We start from the raw sequence: 23,474 nt of genomic DNA on the forward strand, positions 1-23,474 counted from the left end.
TTTCGTGCCAAATAAAGATCGTGGAAACTATGTTCTAGACTTTCCCCCAGGCCCGCTGAATAAGTATGCAAGAATATCCAGATTAGTTAAGTTTCGGGGACATACCAAAGTTAAGAATGTATTTTATTAAAAAATGTATAAAGTAAAAAACTGTGTTATAGGGAAACCAGGCTTTAACGTAAGAGACACGGGTCCACGCCTACTAAATTTCTTATTTAAAAAAAATGTAATTCGAAATTTCTCTTCTTTAAAAAAGGAAAGAAAAGGATCTCACTCACTGTTAAAGCGACCCTGAGCGAAGTACCTATATTACTCAAAACTGTCTCACAATCTCTAGTTGTATTCATGAATTGATTTTGAGGTAGTACTTATATAGAATTTAGTGTTTCAATTCTATTTAAACTTGCAGTCATTCTATTAGGTTTCAGAATTGACATCACCTCTAAATATACTGATGAGCCAATACTATTCGTAATTATTAAAAAAAATTATCTGCTACTGATGATAAATGGAAAATGCAACACAAGGTAATGGAGGAGTTCATTTTAGTCCAAATTTATTACAATTAGTAATTTATCTATAAAATCCGTAAAAAACTTTACATGAGGAGCACATAAAGACAAATAAATAAAGGGAAGAAGCTCAAGGAATATATATAGTTATAGAACAAAGGTTATAACAGTTTTTTAAAAATAATTAAAAAAAAATAATAATATGAAAAACCTACAACAGTTAAATGCACAGAGTTGAACAATGAATAGGAAGACTTACATACTTAAACTACTACCTGAATTATTGATGCTTACAGTTACTCTTCATTGGCATATTGTGTTAATTAATAGGATTCTCCTGCACTTGAACAAAATAACGAAAAAAAAAAAAAAAAAAAAAAATGTAATCTCAAATATCTTTCCTAGCCAACAGAAATTTAATGCAATTTTCACAGGGATTTCTTTTGATAAATATATATAATTGTAATATAATTAGACATAGTATTAAGTGTTACGACAGTAATAGAGGATACAAAAGTATATAGTAATATGGTTGAGGGAAAAGTTTTTTGATTAGTAATCGTCCAAATCAAACTCCGCGTCATCCAAATCGCCGCATTGTAATGCTTGGAAATCCACTTTATATCGAAGCATGCCGCCAATGCCTCCAAATCCCCTTACAAATTGGGAACCTTCCTGAGATTTGTCCGTAATTATTTCTAATGTAGCTCCATAAGACTTATAGTTATTTGCTAGCCATTCTAAGAACGGTGTATTATCCTCCAATTCCAGTTCTACACCAGTTTCCTTGTCGGTGAAATGAGTCATATCCTTTTCTTGCTCCGATGTTAGATGAAGGACTTTTTCTTCGCCTGCCCCATGATTTTTTAGAACATATCGTTGAATGTCCAAATTTTCCCAACAAATAAGTGTTTCAACAGCACCCATTTCTAGAGCTTTTAACGTGTCTTCAACACCAAAACAATATTTCCCAGTGTCCTGACTGATTTGATCGAAATATCGTCCAATTAACTTTTTTTTCTTGAATAAATTTAACGTTAGCCAAGGACTCAGCAGCAAGTTCAATAGCCTGATTGAATCCGTTTTCACCTCCATAGGAGACATCTACCAACTTGATTACTTTAGCTTGAAGACGGGGATCAAACATATCAGACTGACTCAACTCCGTTTTGAAGTCAGCAGATCCAGCAAGAATAAGTCCGGATATATTAGGTCTATCATTGGATATAAAAAGAGTTACAGCAGTTTCAGCAACTTTTCGGACGTAATTATGGCGTTTTTCCATGCGTAAACGAGCAAAACGAAGAGCAGACTGACCTCCACGCCCGTGCTTCTTGGGCAAATCGACGGTAAACTTGTGAAGAACATCCCTCGTATTCCCTTGAAGAGTACCAAAGAGTGCACCGTTTCCATCCATAACAATAAACCCAAAGCGGTTATCATCAGCAAGAAGAGCCGTTAGGGCTTCCGTATGAAATTTGTTGTCGCAGAGATAGAGAGAGAGGTATTAATGGGCTTGAAGGGCTCAAAGTCGATGTTCACTTTCTTTTCCTTTCCTTCCTCAGTCACGATGGTTCCGCAGTAGACCACCAACCCATTCGGAGGAACGCGGGTGTACAACTTCAGCCGATGCTGCACGGAGGTGATGGCTCCCAGAACGGACAAACGATTCACTCGACTCTTTATATTAGAGGCTGTTCCATACTCGTCAGCCAACATCTTCGTCACCCTGAAACACAAACAAAAGAGCCCTCCAATCAGACCCAACAAACACTCCAACCACAATACACTAACCTGGAAACCTGATCCCCAGGAGGGATGATGAGCGAAATCATGGAGGTGCCATTCCCCCTCGCCAACTGGAGGCTCTTTATCAACTTCTTCACTTTCCAGATTTCCACATTCTTATCACTCGTCGTTTCTTCCGACATCCCTACCAACAATCAAACCAGCCAAATTCACAAGATCCTACGATTCAGTCCAGTCTTGGGATCAATTCGGGCGACTTCCTTGAGTGACTAAATTCACTTTTTGTAGGATGTGTGTCAGACCCTGATTATGGAAATCGGTATCTAGGAACAAAAAAAAGAAAAGGAGAAAAGAGAAAAAGAGAGAGGGGAGGTTCCGTGAATATCTCATGTAAACCGGAAGCCAAGACAATCGTAATGTTACAACAGCTAGCTCCTGGCTAAGAAGTCCTCATATTATTAAGCCAGGGAACACTGAAATGAAGCTGGGAGTCGCTCCTTTTTTGTGCTTGACGGGAGTGCAAAATAATATTCCCATCTTTATAAAGAAAATCCTGTCACTCAAACTTCATATCTTACACATTTCAAAAAAAAAAAAAATTGAATTTATTTTATTAGAAAGGTTAACCATTAAGTAATTATCATTTCCAAATCATAAATATGTATTATATATTTTAAATTTAATCCCATTTCTATAATGTAACACATATATTATATACAACATACATATGCAATTTCTGCAAGTGAGTGTAAACAAATCAATTTCCTATCGAAATGACATTGTTTCAAAAATCTTCAATAAGTAATAACTACCTATTCAGTTTTTTTGTATCAAATTACAACAAAATTCTTTAATATGCTTGCTAATTTTTTTTCAAAAAGTTTGATGGAATTGTGAATTAGCTCCATTTTATCATCCGTGTTAAAGGTTATATTTGTGTTTCATTATCAAATTGGGTTAAATTAAAAATATATGATACATACTCTATGGCATTGAAATTATAATTTCTCACTTTGTATAAAGAAAATAAAATTACCATTAAAAATTGGTAAAATATGAGATATTGAAGTTTCAATTTAAAGGATTTACTTTATAAATATGTTTTGCACTCCCGTCAAAAAAAGCGCACGCCAAAATAAGATACAATTTCTATGTTCCCTGCAGTATTAAGAAAAATCAAAAAGGAAAATAATTATAAAATAAAACCCGCTATATTTACTAGCTAACACTGAACATCCGATCCTTTTCCTTTGATCCCTCCTCACTTCTCTAACTCATATTTCATTAAGAAACTCAATACAATAGTCTCCACTTCTATTAATGTCATTCATTCTTGGATCTTCATTCATTTACCATAGTTTATTTGGACGAATTAATTTACAAATTCAAACTAGCTCCATCTCTATTTATTAGTGCAACGGTATTAGTAAATAGTACATAATATCACTCCTTCAGAAAAACGTGGAACCCCGGCAGAATATTTCCTCTGTCAATGGACATTTTTTTGCCAAACCTTTTATATAGATCCGTAGCATATAGAAATAAGAGAAGTACTCAAGTCTAATTTACTTCAATTAGTATATATTTTGAAGAGCCTTGACCATAAAGGCATACACCAACCGATCCGAACAAATGAAAGTAAATACTTTGCTGTAACTTTTAATTGGGGATAAGAAGCTAGCTGCCGTGATACATAATATATTATTAATAAATAATAATACCACTCGGTTGGACAACGTCATCTAGCCGTGTGAAAAATAAGTAATATTGAGCCACTATTTTGGACTTTTAATAGACTCTTTAATACACAAGGACACACCCTTCGTCTAGCCACCAAGTTCCTGCATCATAATAACTCAAATTATGGGATTTGTTTCTCTTTAATACTTATTACTTATCACGGTTTTTGGAAACTAGAAAAATCCGCCTTATATGAAATCAGCGTTGTTCGGGGACTTTTTTTAGTATTAAAACCCGTAAAATGGGATAAATTATTCTTCAAACTAAACTTTATATTGTATTTCGTTTTTTAAAAAATATGATATGGATAATAAAACCATTTTATTCATCATAAATTATTTGAAATAACGTATTTTCTTGATTTTTAATAATAATTCAGGAACCTTTTTAATTGCAAGTTTGTATAATAAGTAATAAGCAAAAGTTTAGTCCTTGATATATAGACATAGTATGAACGAACTCATCAACGACTACTAAAATTCTTGTTATAATTCAATATATAGCTTTTTATAATTTAATATCATAATATAAAAAAATGCGATATGTGGGAAATGTATAACGCTATACGGGGGAGTCGGAATAATTCCAAATACCACGTTATACGAAATCTGCATTGTTTGAAACCACGTTATGTGGGAACCTCCTGTATATTGTAATAATTCATTGTAAATATTCTGAATTAAATGATTAATATTCTATAGTCATCTTTCTGGATATTTAACGTACATTATTAGATAATAATATTGTCATTAGATATGACTTTCGATTATTCAGGGGTGTCCGTAGGTGATAGGGCTGTAGCCCCCCCCAATAAAAAAATATAAAGGCATTTTTGTTTTTTACTAGAAAATTTAATATTTGAATTTTTCTTTTCAAACAATTTAATATTAGAAATTTAATTTAATTTTGAATTTTTTCTCCAAAAAATTAATTTTTTTTTTTCAAAAAGGTTATTAAAAAGAAAAAAAAAGAAACATAAACTTAATAATATTACTATTAAAAAAAATCCCTCAACTGCACTTATATAGCCATATAATATTAATTTCTTATATTTGAATTGGTACTTTTCTTAAAACTACTCTTAAAAAAATTCTAATGAACCTTAATCTCTCATTAAGAGTGGTATTCCAGTATTTATTAATCATTACATTATTTGTAAGTGATAAACACGACTAACTTCTTAATCAACTCTCCACCTCAAGTGTCAAAAAGGCTGACTATTTACTGCCGTGCTGTGAAATCTATATTATTATAACAATATTCTACTTCAATGACAACATGTACACGATTAGCTTTTTTATTCACACTCAACCTCGACTGTCAACAGAGAAAGGACAAATTTACAAAAAACAACAACATACGGTAGACAGTTTTCTTGACTTTTTTTTTTGTTGCCGACTGTTATTATTATTATTTAAAGAATAATTATTAATTATTGTATATATTCAATTGATAATTTTATGAAAATAGTACCATTGAAAGGAATTCTAACCGAATGCCATTGATTGATAAAAATTAATATAAAATCAAAATCCTATGTAATACTTTTTTTGGGTTCAAAATACCTACTATCAGCCGTTTAAAATCTTAAAAATAATCAACTTATGAAAATTAATGAAAACAGCTGAAAAGAAATTACACTCCATCTTTGTTTATTTCAAAAAGCAAGTCCTGATAACAGAGGTGGGAAAAAGTTCATATACTGTACTTATACAAATACTTGAATATTTGCATTGATTCTAGTTCTAGTCTACTTTATATCATTACGAAAAAGGTGTAATGACCTGTGAGGCCGAGTCGCGAGTCTTAGAAGGGAAAGGTCTTCTGGGCAATACGTTAAATATACTTGCATCCACATGAAGCCGGTTTCTGTTAAACCTATAACGATATTTTTTGAAAACGATTTCTGGAGTGGAAGAATCTGACAACGCCGCTTACGCCCACAATAGTTTGTACCATCTATTTGATCAAGCTGTAACTTGTATGAGCAAATTGTATAAATTAAGAGAAGGTGTTAATTTTTACACGCCGAATGCGCTCATTTTCCCTTCTCTACTAAATAATAATAATATTAACATTATATACCTCAACATTTTTAACATGCTCAGACTCAGCGGGTTTCTTTCTCGTGGGGATGTGAAACTTTTTGAATTTGAATAGAATAAATACACCAACGTTTTGTAAACATAGGTGTTTGGACCCTTAGCTTTCGAGTCCATGTCAAGTCTTTGATTGTGGGATTGATCCGAGTTGCAACTCTCGTTTACAAGTCCCAACCTCTTGGGTATATATTAAGTGTAAATGCTTAATGGATTCATAAAAACAGACATTCGCTATACAGTAGAATTGTGATAAATTTTATTATATATTTAATTTGTTAATAGCTGTTACTTTTTAAAAGTTGTTCCTAGATATAAAAAAACATTCTCTGCAGCGTTTCAGTACCATAGAAAAAATATTTGTATAGTTCCAGAAGCATGAACTTTCATACTGATATTCTTCTTAATAATATGATTTTTAAGCGTAAGAATTCAAATACTGATTTTAAATATCTTATCTACAATGCAGATGTTTCGAAAAGTGGAACCTCTAAAAATAAATTTTAAGCTAAGAAACATAGTCTATATAATTTTATGATACAGAAAATAGATATGTCATTAATATCCTTAACCATTGAAGGCACAGATCATTATTTATTTCGATGTAAATGACAAAAAAAGTAAAAATTAATCGGTTTTTGAGACTAATTAAACCTTTCAATAATTAAATTTAACTAAAATTTGCTATATGTCAATAAACTTAAGTTGAAGTATCTTGAATCATTAATGTACCTTTTACCTATAATTCTTACTTGTATTTATAGAATTTATTATTCTATGAATATGTACCTATTTTACCTTGTGGTCCATTAAAAATATATTTAGATAGTGTATGCTTGTACCTCTAATAAAGTGGTCATTATTAAAAAACTCTTTCCCCGGTATTTTGCTCTCCGGTCTTATCTGTAGTATTTTAGAAACACTTCATCAAGTTTTCTTATCTTGCCAATATTCATTTCAACTTTTTTCAAAAACACCGCCATAAATGAGCAATTCTGCTATTCTACCTACAGGAGAAGTAAATAGTAATCACTTAAATAAGTATTAGTATTAAAAATAAAATAGAAGTTATCCATAATTTGATATATTATAGATCAAAATTATTCTTGTTGGACAATAATGGAATTCAAGTGAGAACTCGTAAAACGAGGTGCTAGAAATCATGAGAGAAAATTGCTTCTGATTGAGCATCTGCAATCATATGATAGAAATGATGATTTTGGGAGGATCAGTAGTTCAGATTCCTAATCTGATTCCGATAGCAAATTGGGAAAATTCATCTGAATTGAAGACAATTGTTTAATCTCACAAATCGTGTATTCCCCCCTGTGACGAGGGCCCACAATTAATTAATAACTTATGCGACAAAATGTTTGAGATCCCCCTACTTTTTTTCCTAGCCCTGAGCCCTATAAGAAAAGTTACCTCACGAGATTTCAGTGTCCCCTTGTGACAGATATCATATGCCCCAAAAAGAATTTAATACAATAAATGAATACTAAAAAAAATAATTTTATTAAGATTAATTATTATGAAAAAATTGAATAATTACTTTAATAATAATTTCTTTAACTTACTTAATTTTGCATACACTTTTTTCGTCTTCCGAAAGTAGAAGAAGCTATAATCCCAGTTTGCATTCAAAAAATATGTATATGCATTCTTATACTAGCATTTAACGACATTCATAGACGACTTAATTAATGAAACCAATACTTCAGTTATTGAGTTTACAATTTTTTCATTTTTTTAATTGATTTACATAAGATTTGAATAAAGCCTCTATTTTTACAAATTGATCCAAACAGTTATTGGCGCAATAGATTCATTGGACAACATATAGTTTCTCAACGAATATTAACTGAAATCAATTCTCAATGGTTTTATTAGACCAAAGGCGGATTTTGGAATGTGAAGATTTGCAACTTAAAATTTTTATATGGTTTGAATTAAATACCGAAGAGAGGCGCAATTTTTAAGACTTAAACTTTGATTCTGCGTCCCAAATTTTGACATCTTTCTCCTTCAAATTCTTCTTTAATTCCTTCCTTTATTTCTGCTTCATAGACTCCGAGTTGGATTTGTATGTTGGTATTTAGTTCCTTTAGATGTTTTACCTCAGGAGAAATATCTGTAATACAATTATTATTTTCTAACGATAAAGTAACTAATGCAAAAAAAAAAAAAAATCATTATAAGAAGTTTCATCTTCTATTGTTGATGCAATTAGATTCATGTCCACTAAGTCTAGAAGTACGAGGTTCCTAATATGGAGTAAAGTATGTATGCTCCTGAAATTGTGGAGATCTTTTTTTACCTGAAATTCGAAATAAATAGTTGCTTAAGATTTGCTAATATAAATTCCTAAATAAACAATAGAGCTCCTTGCTTACTAATACGTTTGAATTTTCAAAATAGGGAGGAATAATTAATAGGAGATATTACTCCAAAAAAGGTAATAAGAAATTAAAGTAATCTATCACTAGCAATATAAAGATTATATATTTTCAACCTAAATTGTTAATCCTTTTGCCAGTAAATAATTAATATCTAATTTTTTTTGTGAGAAAACGTTTTTGTTTATTAAATAATTAAGTTTACAATTAAGCTAAAAAGTAAAATAAGTAATTATATGGTATAATTTATGCAATATCTGCCCTAACACATCTCGGTACTCGACAAATCCCTTCGATCTTTTTTCAAAGTTTAAAAGAATGTGGTGAAATCTTCTCAAATCTTCTTAAAAAGGACTATTTCAATTTTATTTCATTAAAAGCAGAATTTTGTGATATCTGAGAGGTTGACAGAATTATCATTTTTTGTTCCGTGAGTTAAATTATTTTTTATAGTGGCCAAATTTTATTCACAAATTGCCAATTGAATAAAGAATTTTCATTGTCATCATAATTGTAGGCAAGGCCATCTTGAGGGTTCAAATTTGTTATTTTTCTTACATAAAATGGACAAATTTCTAATAAATTTTGATGAAACTTCATCAAGTGATATAAAAATTACATTGAATACTACTTTATGCCAATGATAAATAATAATATTTTAATTAAATCAAAGTAGTAGCTATGAAATGGCTAGATTAGGACCATTTTTTACCCATTATAGAAGAGAATACTAGGGTAATTAGAGAAAAATATTTTATTCTTTCCACTCTTTATAGTTAATTTATTGTATTACATTATGGAAATAACATTGTCTAACGATGTAATAATATACTTTTTTTATACATACTAGTGTAAATTTGATAAATATAATGAAAATAGGCATTACAGGGATAAATTTTTGGTAGAAAGGTAAGCTTATGTCCTTTTATATTCAAATATACTGCAATAATTCACTATTTTCCTTAATTATATTGAAAAATGGGTTTTATTGTTGCGTCTTGACGAGGGAGAGACACAAGCTTATTTATAAGGTGGAGAGATCCAGGATGACCGGGAGAGATGAGAGGAAGAAATGGCGTGAAACTATTTATAATACGTAAAACACAGTACTTATAATACATAGACGAATATACAAGAAGATAAAATCATGTAAGGAGATATTAAATACATAACATTTATATTTATAAAACTTGGTTGTTTAGATCCTCAAAATGAAAGACATCAAAAATACTGACGTCAAATAAAAACGCTGTATAGTCCAAATCTATAGAATATGAGTTATCATATGACTTAAAGGAGCTCAATTTTTATTTAATGTGCTTTTAAATTGCTGTTAGACACAATTAAAACAGTTTTTTCAACATTAAACATATTTAATGATCATTTAAAAAAAAGTTATTGATGGTATCAGAACTAAAAATATTTAAAGAAGAAATTTGATGCACATTTAAAATTTGCACTAATAACTATATAATTTTTTTTACATAGCAACATCAAATCTAATTTCTTTTTTGTTATTTAAACGATCGATTCCCGAGATCTGGGATGATAAGATTGCTTATCTTTTTACAATTTGTTTCTATATTAAATATAGTAATCATTTATATAATACACGTTAGTATTAAAAAAACCATTACTTTTTCTTTAAACATAATTTTTTGTTATAATTCAAAATCTTGAATATTTAAGATAATAAGGACTAACAAGGGATGGAACTGCCAGAATAAACAACTAAATTACCTCCTATAACAAACAGAGCTACTTGTGTACTAAATAAATAATATAATTTTTTTGAAATTTGGATATTTTTTCGAGAATGGAGGTCAATAGTAAAGTCCTAATGATTTGTAACCGATAAACAACTGGAAAAAACTGGGGAAACAACCTAAATAGAAGCCATTTTAGTAATTAATATTAGACTGATCGTTCATATATATACTAATAAATATTTACAAATCATAATTGAATTTTGATATTTTTATTTGATCTGCAGTACAATCTTTTTAATCCAAGTTTTTTGATTATAACTTTGTTGAATATGATCCCTCTTTTCTATAAGTAACTTTATTATGAATACAGAGAGTATTTTGCTTGCATTGTTAGGGAAACTATCACCAAATTTGTATTTTTCTTTGACTTTGATATTTATTAAGCCTTATAAATCCATTTAGTGAGTAATGGGAGAAGCAAATTAAGATTGATTCCTTTCCGAATTTACGTATATTAATTAATTATATATTTGGATATCGTTTTTCTAATTTCATCAAATAAGTTACTTACAAATAAAACTACTATATATATAACATTACTCATAGTTACGAGTACGTTTTTGCATATTTTAAGTTTCTTTGTATTTAAAGGATAAGTCTAATTGTCCTTAACTTTTTTGATGGTCTTTATCAATTTTTCTTTCCTTGAGATTGGATGGGTGGTTATGTGAACATTATACATATATTATCCGTTTTTTCATTACCCGGGTGACCTGTTTTACATTCCTGGATAATAAATGGGTATGAAATCTTTACAAAAATTAAAGTCCAAAGTTTTATAAATTTTCAGTGATAAACAGCTCTTAAAAATCATATATCAACTTATCAATTCAAGGGAGTACGTATGTACTTATTAAATAGGTATGTTTCAGGATTCCCATTTTTTTAGATTTGTAGGCTATAATTAACTTTCTTTGGTGGAAATTTTTCTCCTGATTTCAGAAATATTGACAAAAAATGAGTTGACAGAATATTTCATCAAATTTAACTAATTGCAATTTCTCTCCTGAGTGTTGACTGGTGCCATTTAGGAAAATCATTCCGATTAAATAATGAAGAAAAAAGAAGAGAGAGCACAGTCAACAACCGTTTTTCCTTTTCTAATTTTTAAAAGTAGTTTTTTCATGACACTTTATAAAGTATGGATACACTACAATAAGAATCGTTCTATACCTAATGTCATACAATACGGATATTGTGACATCCCTAACTTCTTAGTGAGTAGTAACACCAGCGATACCAAAATGTCTTTGTAGGTAAAGGTCCAATTTATGTAATGATGACGTTATAGTTTGTTGTGTCTTGACGAGGGAGAGACACAAACTTATTTATAGTTGGAGAGATCCAGGATGACCGAGAGACATGAGGAGAAGAAATCACGTGGAGGAATAATATAACACTTATTATAAGATCATGTGTATTCTTTATATTACAAAACTATACTCTAATTTATTTACAAAATACGCGACTATTTATACTACGTAAAATACAGTACTTATAATACATAAACGAATATACAAGAAGATAAGAGCATGAAAGGAAATATGAAATACATAACATAGTTCAAGGCCGTCCGCAGGGGCTGTAGTACCCCTCAAAATTAACGAATTTTTCCTTTTTACTAGAAAATTTAGAATTTGAAATTTGAGCTTTTCAAAAAAAAATTCCAAAAAATTAAATTTTCTTTGAATATCTATGTATTTTTGAAATTTTTCTCCAAAAATTTAATATTTTGAATTTTTTTTCAAAAAAATTTATAATTGAAAATGTATCTTTTTGTGGACAACTGTGGACTTTTGAATTTTTTTATAATAACTATGGATAAGATATTTTTTTTCCAAAAAAATAATTTTTTGTGAATAGCTGTAGATTTTTTACTTATTGTTTGAAAAACTTTTATATTAGAAATTTAATTTTTCAAATTTTTTTCACTAAAATTTTAATTTTTCAATTTTTATTGCCAAAAATTCTAAAAACCAAGCTCTCCCCAAAATATAATTTTTCAGACGCCCCTGTAGTTACGCAACCTTAAAATTTTGTTAAATAATTATTGCATTTAGTCTAAAAAAGTGGGGGCCAACGGCCCAGATGGTTCCGGCGGCACTGAGTAATAAATACTGTATTCTGGAACTTTGAAATAGGTACATATTGCCGAGGATAATTATACAAATAATTTAAAATATCCACCTACGCAACCTCATACAACTATCTACTAAATCAGTAAGTCTAATATTTATTTTACTTTGTACTTATGATAATAAGTGTAAAAAAATAATAAATTTTCTAAGAATTCAGTTCAGCTTTGAGTTTTGTACTTCAATTATAATAATATGTCTTATGAACAAACCAAAATTATAATTTAAGAAAAATAAAGATAACATACATTGATATCAAAATAGATTTATTAATTGTAGTGTAATTAGTAAAAGAAAGAAGCGCTATTTCGTTCTATTATTTCGATTCGGATTATTGGCGTTATTCTTAGGATGTGAACTATTTCCAAAACTTCCATTAGATCTATTTCTGAAATCAAATCCACCACTTTGATTCGGTGAGCCTGAATTCATGTTTCCACCACCCATTTTCCCACTAGGCGAGCCATTGTTAGTGGAGTACATTTTTCCTGGACCAGAGGCATTCCCCCCTCCTGAAGAACGCTCTGCCTGAATTTGAGCCTGAACTGCAGCTAGTTCCGGATTGGGATCGCTCATAAATGGAGTCTCGCTGAAAACAAGGCAAAACTCTCCCACTTTCGAGAGTTCCCCTCCTTTGCCAATATAGAGTGTGAGACAATTTTTCCAAACATTTGTGTAGACCTTGGATATTCGAATGATGTCACCAGAGTTGATCAATTTCCCGGGATCATCCCAGACAGAGAGATTTACAGCTCCCGTCTTATCTGCCACTTTGACTGTACGAACCTTTAAATAAATGTTTACTTAGGTAAATGAAACCTTGAGAAGAGGTTAATCAGTCTTTTCTTCCTTACCTCATGACCATCCTTCGTGACATTTGGCCGTCCAATATCCAAAATGATGCACATCAGTTGAAGATCCTTCAGACCTGGTTTTAAATTCCGAACTGACATGAATTCCGCCATAGTATATTTATTTATTAATAAGATGATTATTCCTTTACTTCTAGGATGTAAATGATAAACTGATTGAATCCTACAATTGAAATTGACATGTGTGCGTATATGTAGGAGGCTACAATTCTTGACAAAAAATGTATGCGCTCGCCCATGATGTACTCTGTATTTGAAACTCGGATTTGAGTCAACATCCAAGAGCTTTCATTCGATTTGTATCCATCTTCTTAACATTTTGTTTGAGAGTTTTGTTTTGATATAACGAAGGAAAATGAACTTTAATTAATTTCAAATAAGGGTCACTTCCACCTGGGTAAAAGAGGGGACAATTTGTCCCATCATATAAAATATTTCAAATTAAAAATCCAATTAACCAGACAAATTTTTCTTATTTCTTGTTAAGCTTTTTTATTCACTTTCTACTTCGACTGTCAAAAGAGGTGGTGTCCCGTACCTTATTTTCCTTGGGACATTTTGCCTTAAAGAAATTTGGCATCAAAGATATTTCGTCTTAATATATAAATTAATGGTATTTTTGCGTCTTTTTGTTTATTTTTGATTGAAATTGATGTTCCCTTTGAATTAACTGGGTCGTCCTGGGGGTAAAGGGACTGCAGGGCCTGTATCCCCCCAAATGAAGGAATTTTTCAAAAATTACCGTTTTGAAAGAACAAATTTTAATGAAAAAACAACGGGAAATATCTTTTCTAAAAAAGGCATTCGCTCAAATTAGGCAGCAGAGCAAAAAAGGTCCATTAAGTTATTATCCATAATGTGTTAATGGAAGAGGTGAGACAAACTGAGAGAATTCAGGGAGGAACTCAAAGATCGGGTGGTAGGAGAGTACGGGGAAATGAGAGGTGTAAGTGAAGAAAACTGTGAAGCTCAGTACAGTTCTGGAATCGGAATAGAAAGAAGGTATTCGTCTCTTCATGAACTTTTCATCCTGTCTAGAGTACGAAACAGTCTGCCTTACGTAGTCACTCTAGGGAATCGAATCATTGCAGCTGTATATCAATGGATTTTAAGACAAATTATGAAAAACATAACAACTAAGCAGGGCTCCAGAGCCACGTATATTCGTCCACGCGTAATTACTCTGGGCAATGCCGTGTCAAAACGAAGTATTTAATAAGTTAAATATAATTTTTCGGCCAAGTGTTCCAAATTTTCCTTCGTCAAAGTGTCTTTGAACCATACTAGGGGCATCCAAATGGAAGGGGGCTTGGTTTTGGAATTTTTTCGAAAAAAAAAAAAAATTCAATGTGGTCCATGTATCCGTTCCTATGTTTGGAACTTTCAGCGATAAGGCCACATACCTCGCAGATGCAGCCAAAATTATACCCCTCACTTCTTCCACCACAATGTGGATCATATGACGTCATCCTGCTCGCTCAAGAGCTTTTGAGTTTAGAAGAGCAAAATAAATTGCTTTGGTTTTGGGTGAGGCTCCTTTTTTCCTTCGTGAAAGTCCAAATAGTACAACCGCTTTCTGAAACTCTTCATCCAACCTTTTATATTTAATTTTACAAATTGCTTTAGAATAGTTAAAGACGGGCAATCTACAAAAGCATGGACTATGTCATTCAATATCTTAACACAGTCCTTAGAAGGCACTGAGAAAAAAATACACTTGGTGGAAATCACCTTCAAAATTAGGTATTGCCATTTTCAAATACCAAGGGCGTTGCATAATATAGAGACCTGACGTCCTCTCAAGAGGAAACTTGAATCTCCCGTCATTGAATAGATATGAGGAGTGAATATCGTGTCTAGCTTAAATTCTGTTGATAATAGCATGTTCTTCACAAGAGGATGGATCCTTTAATTTCCTAAACAAAAATTTATTACTCAGATTTTTCCCAACAATATCTACTGTTGAGTCGTCATTAAAGACAGGATCATTAGTCCAGATGACTCGTTGAGCTGTACCCCATACTTGAGACAGTCCCGTGGTTACATCGTTGGTAAGATTGGTTCCCATCATAAGCCTTTCATATATTCTGGTTTTGATAATTGTCCTTCTCCATTCCAGTCAGGGATTCCCCCACATGTCTATAAAAATTTTACAGTGAATTCGCGGAAGGATAAAAGATAAATGGGATATGCCTCCCCCAGATTAGATTTTGGTCTATTTATGACCTTGATGTAGTTTTGAAAGAAAAGTCTAGCAAGCCATGCCTCTTCCTCCATCATGCCCTTTTCTGCAACTAAAGGACCTGCTGTAGCTTTATAAATTACTACAGGAATAACACGAGTATTGTGTAGGTCTATTCTTTTTTGTATATTTAACCTCCTCCAGAGGTTTATTTTTTGATCTACTGTTGACTAAATTTGGTTCCAGTTATCTTCGTGGATACCATTACTCTCCCATGTGCCCCCTAATATATCAATCTTCTTTTTTATATTGCAGCTCCCAACTTTGAGCTCTCGAGCAGGATTCCATAAACCAATAGGCATAATAGCAGTTTTACTCCAATTCAACTCCAGACCGGACCTCTTCCTAAATTGTCCACAGAAATTTAATAGTACTTCCAGCCTCCTTATTAATTGAGCCTCTGAATTTGCTTCCACTGTCATGGTAACATCATCTGCATATAAGTCAATGAGATGCTTATCTCCCTCAAAACATATTCAAAACCCACCATACTTTTTTGATATCTCTACTACAAGCTCCTCGATCGCAGCATTAAAAATAAATGTAGCAGAAGGACATGCCTGCCTACAGCTCTTATTCAATCTAACTGGTTTACTCTCCACTCCATCTATAGAAATGGTTGACGTGCCATTAAATAGTAGTGCCACAACTGGATTAAAAACCCGCTTTCGAAGCATAACCCTGACCTCTCTAAGAATTTTTAATTTTGAGGAAAGAAATTTCAAAAAACCATAGCCACTAGCAAAAAATGAAATGTTTTGGATTATTTTTTTTGAAAACTAACAAATGCTAATAATAAATTAAATTTTTGGGAAAAAAATCAAAAATTAAATTATAAAAATACATTTAAAATTAAAAAATTAAAAAAAATTAAACTATAAAAATACATTTAAAAAAAAAAAATATCCAAAATTAAATTATAAAATACATTTAAAAAAAAAAAAAAAATCAAAAATTAAATTATAAAAATACATTTTTTGGAAAAAAAGATAACTTGTCTCAAAAAAACCATTTTTGATATAAAAAAGTAAAATATTATATTTTTGAAAAAAAAAAAAAAAAAAATGAAAAATTATATTTTTAGAATTTTTTTGAAGAATTACATTTTTGGATATTTTGGGGGACCTACAGCCCCTCCAGCCCACTCCTTGCGGACGCCTCTGCATAGTGCTCATAGATACATCTAAAATAAGCCTCATGTTATTCAACTAGAAAGATATTTTTACTTTATTATTTACTTTGCTAAGATTCTTAAAAATGGCAATATTTTTAAACAACTATTAGAGAATTAGAAAAATATATTGTAGCTAATTCAATTTTAATTTTTAAAATTTATGTATATGAAAAATATAAGCTATATTTAGTAGTGAAAATCAATTTTTTTAGCGTTGACTGTTTTAAAAGGTTCCTATATTTTTTTGACAAGGTAAAAGTAATTTTAGAAATAGAAAGAAATATTTATTTTCTAACAAAATAGAAAGTCATTAAATGAATGATTTCAAAAAGGGGACAAGAAAGCTTATAAAATAGATATGCTTAAAAAGAAAATGAAGCATTATTTTCCATTATAAAATTGTCATTTCATAAAAAAAAAAATCTTCTAAGAAAAGGTCAAAAAAGGGACCTTTGCAGCAGTTTAGCTAAGCGGACTACACCCTCTTGTGAAATTATACTCTTTAACACAATGTTTATAGATTTGATTCACGTTCTAATTGAGTTCAATTTCCTAGGTCAGATGGATTAAAATATTTACATATACCTTAAAAATCCCCTTGCATATAATTTTCTTTAAAAAAAAAAACCCCACCCTGCAACGTAAATTTTTTTGTAACCATAAGTGATCAGTGGCGTTTCCAGAATAATTAGAATAATACATATATAAATATATATTTTTTTTGTGAGTACCCATATATTTTTGAAATTAAAAAAAAAAAAAATATTTGAATATATCTGTGGATTTTTGAAGCCCTCCCATAATATAATCCTGCGGACGCCCCTGCCAACGAACCAGGAACGGCGGGTTCTAAAAAAACATTACCGGTAGAATATTAAGGGTATTGATGAGTTAGACTACCTTAAAATTTATTATTTCTTCTTAAAGTATAAACAAAACCACTTTACTTTCCCAATATTTATGATTTACTAACCGGATCCTGCTCAACGATAATTCCCCGGTAAATGAGAAACACTAGTAGGTAGGATATATTTATTTGAGCCAGGGATGTTAAAATATCGAAAATTTCAGTAGCGAATGTAATATCGATTATTTTCCTAATATCGATATTGAGAAAAATGAGAGCTTATTTATTGTGGAGATATTGGAAAAAATAAAGAAGTTGTATATTTTATTGATCTTAATATCGATATGTATGTATAAAGACTGTTCTTCTTTTAAAATATTGACATTGCTTTCGATGTTCAATAAAAACAAATATCATTAAAAAGTTATACATATTCGAAAAGTAAGAGGGCTTTATATATTTTTAGGATAAAATATTTATTTATTCATCAATATTCATATTGCCCCTTCAAAGTAATCCCCCCTCAGCGAAAAAATACACTTGTGCAAGCACTTTTTCCAATCCTTGAAACACTTTTCATAAGCACTTTTCGGTATAGCCTTGAGCTCTTCCAGCAATGCAGTCTTTATCTACTCAATTGTTAGAAATCTCCATCCTGTTATCGGTCTCTTCAGTTTTGGAACAAGAAAAAGTCACATGGGGCCAAATCCAGAGAATAATGGTGGCTGAGGCATGATTGTGGTGTTGTTTTCGGCCAAAAAATGCCACGAGGAAATTTCTATGTCAATATCCTCAGAAATTTCTTTAATTCGACGATTTTCAAAGACAATTTTTTCACTGTTTCAATGTTTTCATCTGTTGTTGACGTGCTTGGGCATCCAGAGCGAGGCTTGCCATTGGCATCTTCTCGGCCATCATAGAAGAGTTTGTACCACCTGTAAACATTTTTTTTAAAAATCACAACAGTTTCACCTTATGTAATTGTCAACATATGAAGTGTTTTGGAGCACTTAGTTTTATTTTTTACACAAAATTGAAGCAAGTTCCTTGATCCATGTTTGTCAATAAAATTGTAGCATACACAAAATACTTCTAAGTGTTATGCCTCTCACAAACAAACTAAACATATTATATAGCTGAACCAGTAAATATATTTTCGTGGCGAGTGTACTATCATAGAAAAAAAAAAAAAAAATTGAATATAATGTACCATTCCGCGAAATTTGAAAAGTCATCTTACTTTTTGAACACACCTCTTATGTACAAATTGCGTTCGCAGACTAAATGTTATTACATCGTGGAAGTGGTCTCGTAGCTTTTTAAGTTGGTCTAGGAATTCCTCTTCTTTCGCCTTCTTCATCGCCGCTTCATGTCAGACAGAACCTCTTCAGAACCGGCAAAATTGTCCTCTCTGAGTAGATGTTTGATCTTCCTGAACAGGAAACGGTCATTCAGATTTAGATAGACGTTGTTTAATGCTCCGATCGTCTCTACTGATCCGGAAATCCCGAGTATCACTCTGTCTGTCTTATTATTCTCCAACAATTTGTAGGTTATCCAGATACTCCAGAGCTTTTTGTAACCTAGATGATATGTCAGAATCCGATGAACGGGTTTGGTGGTAAAAAAATGTCGGCTGAAGCTTCTTTAGTGCTCAGCTGAGGGTTTGAGTTAATCAGATTACGGACACGGGTAATGTTTTCAGGGCTACTTGTCTCGCGAGGACGTCCTGAATGACACTTCTTCTCAAGTGTGAAAGTGTCATCCTCTATGGCTTTATCCCAGTTTAATACAGTGTTTTGGATTGGTGTTGGAGAGTTCCGTGTAGATCTCTGTGAACTGAGTTCAACATCTTAGAGCAGAGATATAAATTATTAGCTGCAAAAACAAAGATTCTCAATCGTGCAGCAGTGAAATGACTATGTAATACATGTGACACACTATGACTCAACCTAATACGACATGTTAGATTAGGAACTAGGAGTGTCCAATGAAGTGGAAGTGTTGTAAATAGTAAGCATTTTCAGTGTATAAAAAATATACAAAATGAACCAGGTAAGACTGACGATTTGTAGAAGACTTAGGAGGGGGGTAGCTTAGTTTTCAAGACATTTACGTAAATAAAGGCAAGCAGTTATGAGAGGAAATTAACAAACCTAAATCCAGCTCCATGTCTAGAATGCAAGAATGTAGAAATTACTCCTCAGTTGATTCTCAATTCTACTCTGATTCCTTGAAGGACTTATACTTATACCTTCGAAACAAATCTTCAGTCTCTGTCTATCATAAAAAGACTCACACGTAGTCACTTTGTACTTTGATCTTCTCTCCTCTATAATTAGAGGATAATTATAATAGCTTTAGATAATAAAAAAATACTCTGTGTAGGTCGTCAACAACCAAAACTCGCACGCTAAAAATGCTTAAGATTTATTGCCCCAGACATGCCATGTACCTCAATGTAACAGAGAGTACAATCAGAAAATTTGACCATCAGGATCTTGGTCTGATTTTTTTTAGATCTCTGACACATCTCTTGGGAAGAACTTTGAAGAAAAAGATGTTGGAAAGATGCAAGGAATTCCTGATGTAACTCACACAAAATGGGTCTTCTGTAAAAAAAAAAAAATATCTTCTTCAATGGCACCCATAATAAATAATCAAATACAAAAGCCACACCTCAGGCAAATATAGAAATACACTTGCTTAAAATATATCCCTGTCATCGCCTCTCAAATTTTATTCGGATATGTCTATTAAGTAAACAGTCTATGTGTAAACAGTAATATGTCTTTAAAGCGTAAGGTATCAGAAAGGACATTTTTGCCTACACAACTTGTATATTTTATTGATCCACGTTTGAATGTGTATTCTTTTATATAAAACCTATACAATTTATAAAAAAAAAAAAAAAACTTTCCATAATAACATTATTCTAACAATGAATTTACTACATAGTATGAAAATGGATATTGAATTTTATAGTATACATTTATCAATTATATCAGCAGTATTTAATAATAGTTGAACAAGAATTCAGTACCTATAATGTACAAATGATATCATGTTTATCAAAACAACAAAAGGAATAAAGTGATTATTTTTCATTTTGTAATACGGACTTTAAAAAACAAAGGTTGCTTAGAGAATTTTCCGATAGATTGGATCTTGTTTCCATGAGAAAATTCCCGGGTGTTGAGAAAGCTCTTTCCGATTCAACAGTACTGGGCTTCATTGAATGCAAAGCATTGTAGAGCTTCTCAAGGTTTTCTGTTCTTGTAAATGTGACCTCAAAGCTCTGAAATTCAATGTTTAGATCTGAAATTACTGGAGGTTGAGTTCTGTGTGGAACCGCTTGTAGCTCTTCCATGTCTTGCAAAAATTCTGCTACTAAATGGTCGTTTCCTCCTTCTCTTCCAGTATCTATTTCGCCTTTTTTAAGCCAACAAGGACTTTGTTGGCTTATACATGCTTTTTCGTGCCCGGCAACCTGAACAATGTCTTCAGTGAATAACCTTTTTAATAGTATGTATGCTGTCCTTTTGAGTATACATTTAGGTGGAGGAGAAAAAAGTCCAAAAAGCTCATCATCCTGAAGCGGAGTTTTCAAAGTTCGAGGATCATGAAGATATTTAAAGAGGCCTATGATCTCGGGTTGCCTTTTTAAAGAATAAAAATGTATTAGACTTTCTTTTAAAGACTTGGCTAGTGGAGTATTTTTCTTTGCCAGCTTTTTAATAATGAACTTGAAAGAGACTTCACCCGTCAAAAGATTTGCATCTCTTGAGCACAGGCCCTTTAGAGCTATTTCAAAAGGACGAAGCACATCAATCATTTCTTCTAGAACTTCCCATTCCTTAGTAGATATGATCTCAGCCGAGTTAATTACTTGCAATGCTTTAGGGATGCATTGTTTGAGCTTAAGAAATCTTTCAATCATGCTAATTAGACTGTTCCATCGTGTATTGGAGTCTAAAACCAACTTGATTTCCTTTCCATGAAACTCCTCCTTTACAAAATCTTGAAGTCTTTCATTCTTTAGTGGAGACTTCCTAAAAATCCTACAAATTCTTCGTACTTTACTTATTATCGATAAAAAATCATCTTTCAATAGATGAACTTCACGAGTATTTTGCACTCCTAATTGAAGGATATTGGAAAAAGGACTTTTTAATTCTTCCTCGTCTTCATTTTCATCTGATGTTAGAGAAGCATATCCATCTTCTAATGCGTCCAGTTCCTCATTTTTCAAGCCTACTATTAAGGTACTTCTAGAGTCTTTACTGATTTCCCTATCTATGTCGTCCTTCTCCAACTTTTTTTCGTATAAAACAGCAGTAATGGCTTGGTGCATTGTGTGAGCTAAACACTGTTGATGCACTGGTAGAATTTCTTTCCAGTATTTTGCGGCGATGGAGAAGGCAACACCATCAATTGTACAACCCACTATGTGCTTATCAAAATCAAGTCCAAAAACAGCTAACCTCTTTTTTATATCTGAAATAAATTTTATACTATCAAGGCCTCCTTGAACTTTAATTAAGCCCAATAACCAATATTTGTCTTTGTGGTGCAGATTAATATTCATAAGCTTTACATTTTCCCCCGATGACGTATATTCATCAAGTGTGGCGGAGAATCGGACACCTTCATTAATCAGAGTTTTGAAATGATTGATCAACTCACCTTTTTTCTTATAATAGAAATTGTTCACCATTTTAGCAACAGACTGTCTAGATGTTGGGTGTAACATATCATATTTGTTTTTAGCTAAACTTTCTTGAATGAATTTACTGTTTGCAATGCAATTGAAGCTAAATCCATCAACGACTGCAAGTTGCACAATTTCTTCTTCAATTGACTTGGGATTGGAAGTTCGAAATGATGTTAATGTCTTTTGTTTTTTAATTATTTCAGACTCAGTTTTTAGGTCAGTCTCTGTGATATTATGTACGGATTTTATATGGACAAATAATCCTGTCGTTGATCCTCCAGTGGATTTGAGTACTTTTTTGCATTTTAAGCATTCTGCTTCGTTATTACCTTTCTTACTGAAGTAATTCCAAGCACTTGACTTCTTCGGCATTTTATGTGGGGGTAGTCAATGTTATTTTCCTCAAAATAAGAACACAATTTTTATTTACTTATTAGTCAGTCTCAAAACGATAGATATGTTGCCAAATCCCCTGTGGGTGCGTTGAGTTAGTAAAGATACAATAAAATTTGAGTGCAATTCCCATATGGTCCCCCTGTTTACAAATATGTTGATAAATTAATAGGCGTGATATTTTTATTATTAATAAGTAGACGGGGATATTAATAGACAAGTATCAATTGATTACTTTCTTCTCCTCACCCAAACTAAAACCTATCGCAACAAATTTAATTTATACTGAAACAGAGCACGTTGGAGAGCATACGTCGTGTAGCGCTTTACATACATTGTTGCCAATGCAGTTTACGCCTCTGTCAAAGACTCTCAAATACGCTAAACCGTTTTTATTCATAGGAAACAATTTTTCTTTTACATATGTGGCTCGTCAACACAAAAGTAAACTAGAATGATTTTTCTCAAAATTGAGAGTAGATTGCATTTGTATTTGTAGACAAATTATTGTCAATATGAATCCAAAAAATATTAATAGTAATCCTTTGGAGGCTCCATAACTTGCACTTAAAGTAAGGATGTATTTTAGTTGAAAGTTTATTTCCGGAGAACAAAATGATATATTTTGGAAAATTCTTTATAAATCTTATTCTCATACATAGCAAAACTCACATTCATATCTTCTATTCGGCTGCCTTTGGCCTAGCAGATGGCGACTAGCCTCAAGCAAAAAGAGTTGTAAGCATTACAAATGAAGTTCGTGTCATGCCAGCCCGCTCCTGTCGACGGATGCCTTCATGGCTTCAACGTTCGGGCGACGGATGCTACTACA

At 31.8% G+C, this 23,474-nt stretch overlaps 3 protein-coding genes and 2 long non-coding RNA genes across 5 annotated transcripts; 1 reads left to right on the forward strand and 4 right to left on the reverse strand.

Annotated features, from left to right (window-relative positions):
* Positions 1-539: 539 nt before the first annotated feature.
* On the reverse strand, positions 540-2,587 carry LOC121116061 (eukaryotic release factor 1). Its single transcript, XM_040710276.2, is given in 4 exon segments — positions 540-1,529; positions 1,531-2,013; positions 2,016-2,241; positions 2,307-2,587. Coding segments are annotated over 4 exon segments (1,311 nt in total). The 5' UTR covers positions 2,444-2,587; the 3' UTR covers positions 540-1,064.
* Positions 2,588-5,610: 3,023 nt separating this feature from the next.
* On the forward strand, positions 5,611-7,575 carry LOC121116506 (uncharacterized). The gene is made up of 2 exons (XR_005863885.2): positions 5,611-5,684; positions 5,745-7,575. It is a non-coding gene; the product is annotated as an uncharacterized lncRNA (long non-coding RNA).
* A 4,985-nt stretch (positions 7,576-12,560) lies between these two features.
* Positions 12,561-13,429, reverse strand: LOC121116507 (SOSS complex subunit B1). Its single transcript, XM_040710761.2, has 2 exons — positions 13,255-13,429; positions 12,561-13,186 (listed from the first exon to the last, which is right to left on the reverse strand). The coding sequence occupies exons 1-2, from the start codon at positions 13,363-13,365 to the stop codon at positions 12,704-12,706; spliced, it is 594 nt and encodes a 197-aa protein (XP_040566695.1). The 5' UTR covers positions 13,366-13,429; the 3' UTR covers positions 12,561-12,703.
* Positions 13,430-17,842: 4,413 nt separating this feature from the next.
* LOC121116063 (uncharacterized) lies at positions 17,843-20,079 on the reverse strand. The gene is made up of 2 exons (XR_005863753.2): positions 18,776-20,079; positions 17,843-18,705 (listed from the first exon to the last, which is right to left on the reverse strand). It is a non-coding gene; the product is annotated as an uncharacterized lncRNA (long non-coding RNA).
* A 274-nt stretch (positions 20,080-20,353) lies between these two features.
* Positions 20,354-22,892, reverse strand: LOC121116622 (uncharacterized). Its single transcript, XM_040710884.2, has one exon. The coding sequence runs from the start codon at positions 22,619-22,621 to the stop codon at positions 20,633-20,635; it is 1,989 nt and encodes a 662-aa protein (XP_040566818.1). The 5' UTR covers positions 22,622-22,892; the 3' UTR covers positions 20,354-20,632.
* Between the last annotated feature and the right edge of the window lie 582 nt (positions 22,893-23,474).

Source organism: Lepeophtheirus salmonis, chromosome 4 (genome assembly GCF_016086655.4).
Source record: "Lepeophtheirus salmonis chromosome 4, UVic_Lsal_1.4, whole genome shotgun sequence".
NCBI classification, from domain to species: Eukaryota; Metazoa; Arthropoda; class Copepoda; order Siphonostomatoida; family Caligidae; genus Lepeophtheirus; species Lepeophtheirus salmonis.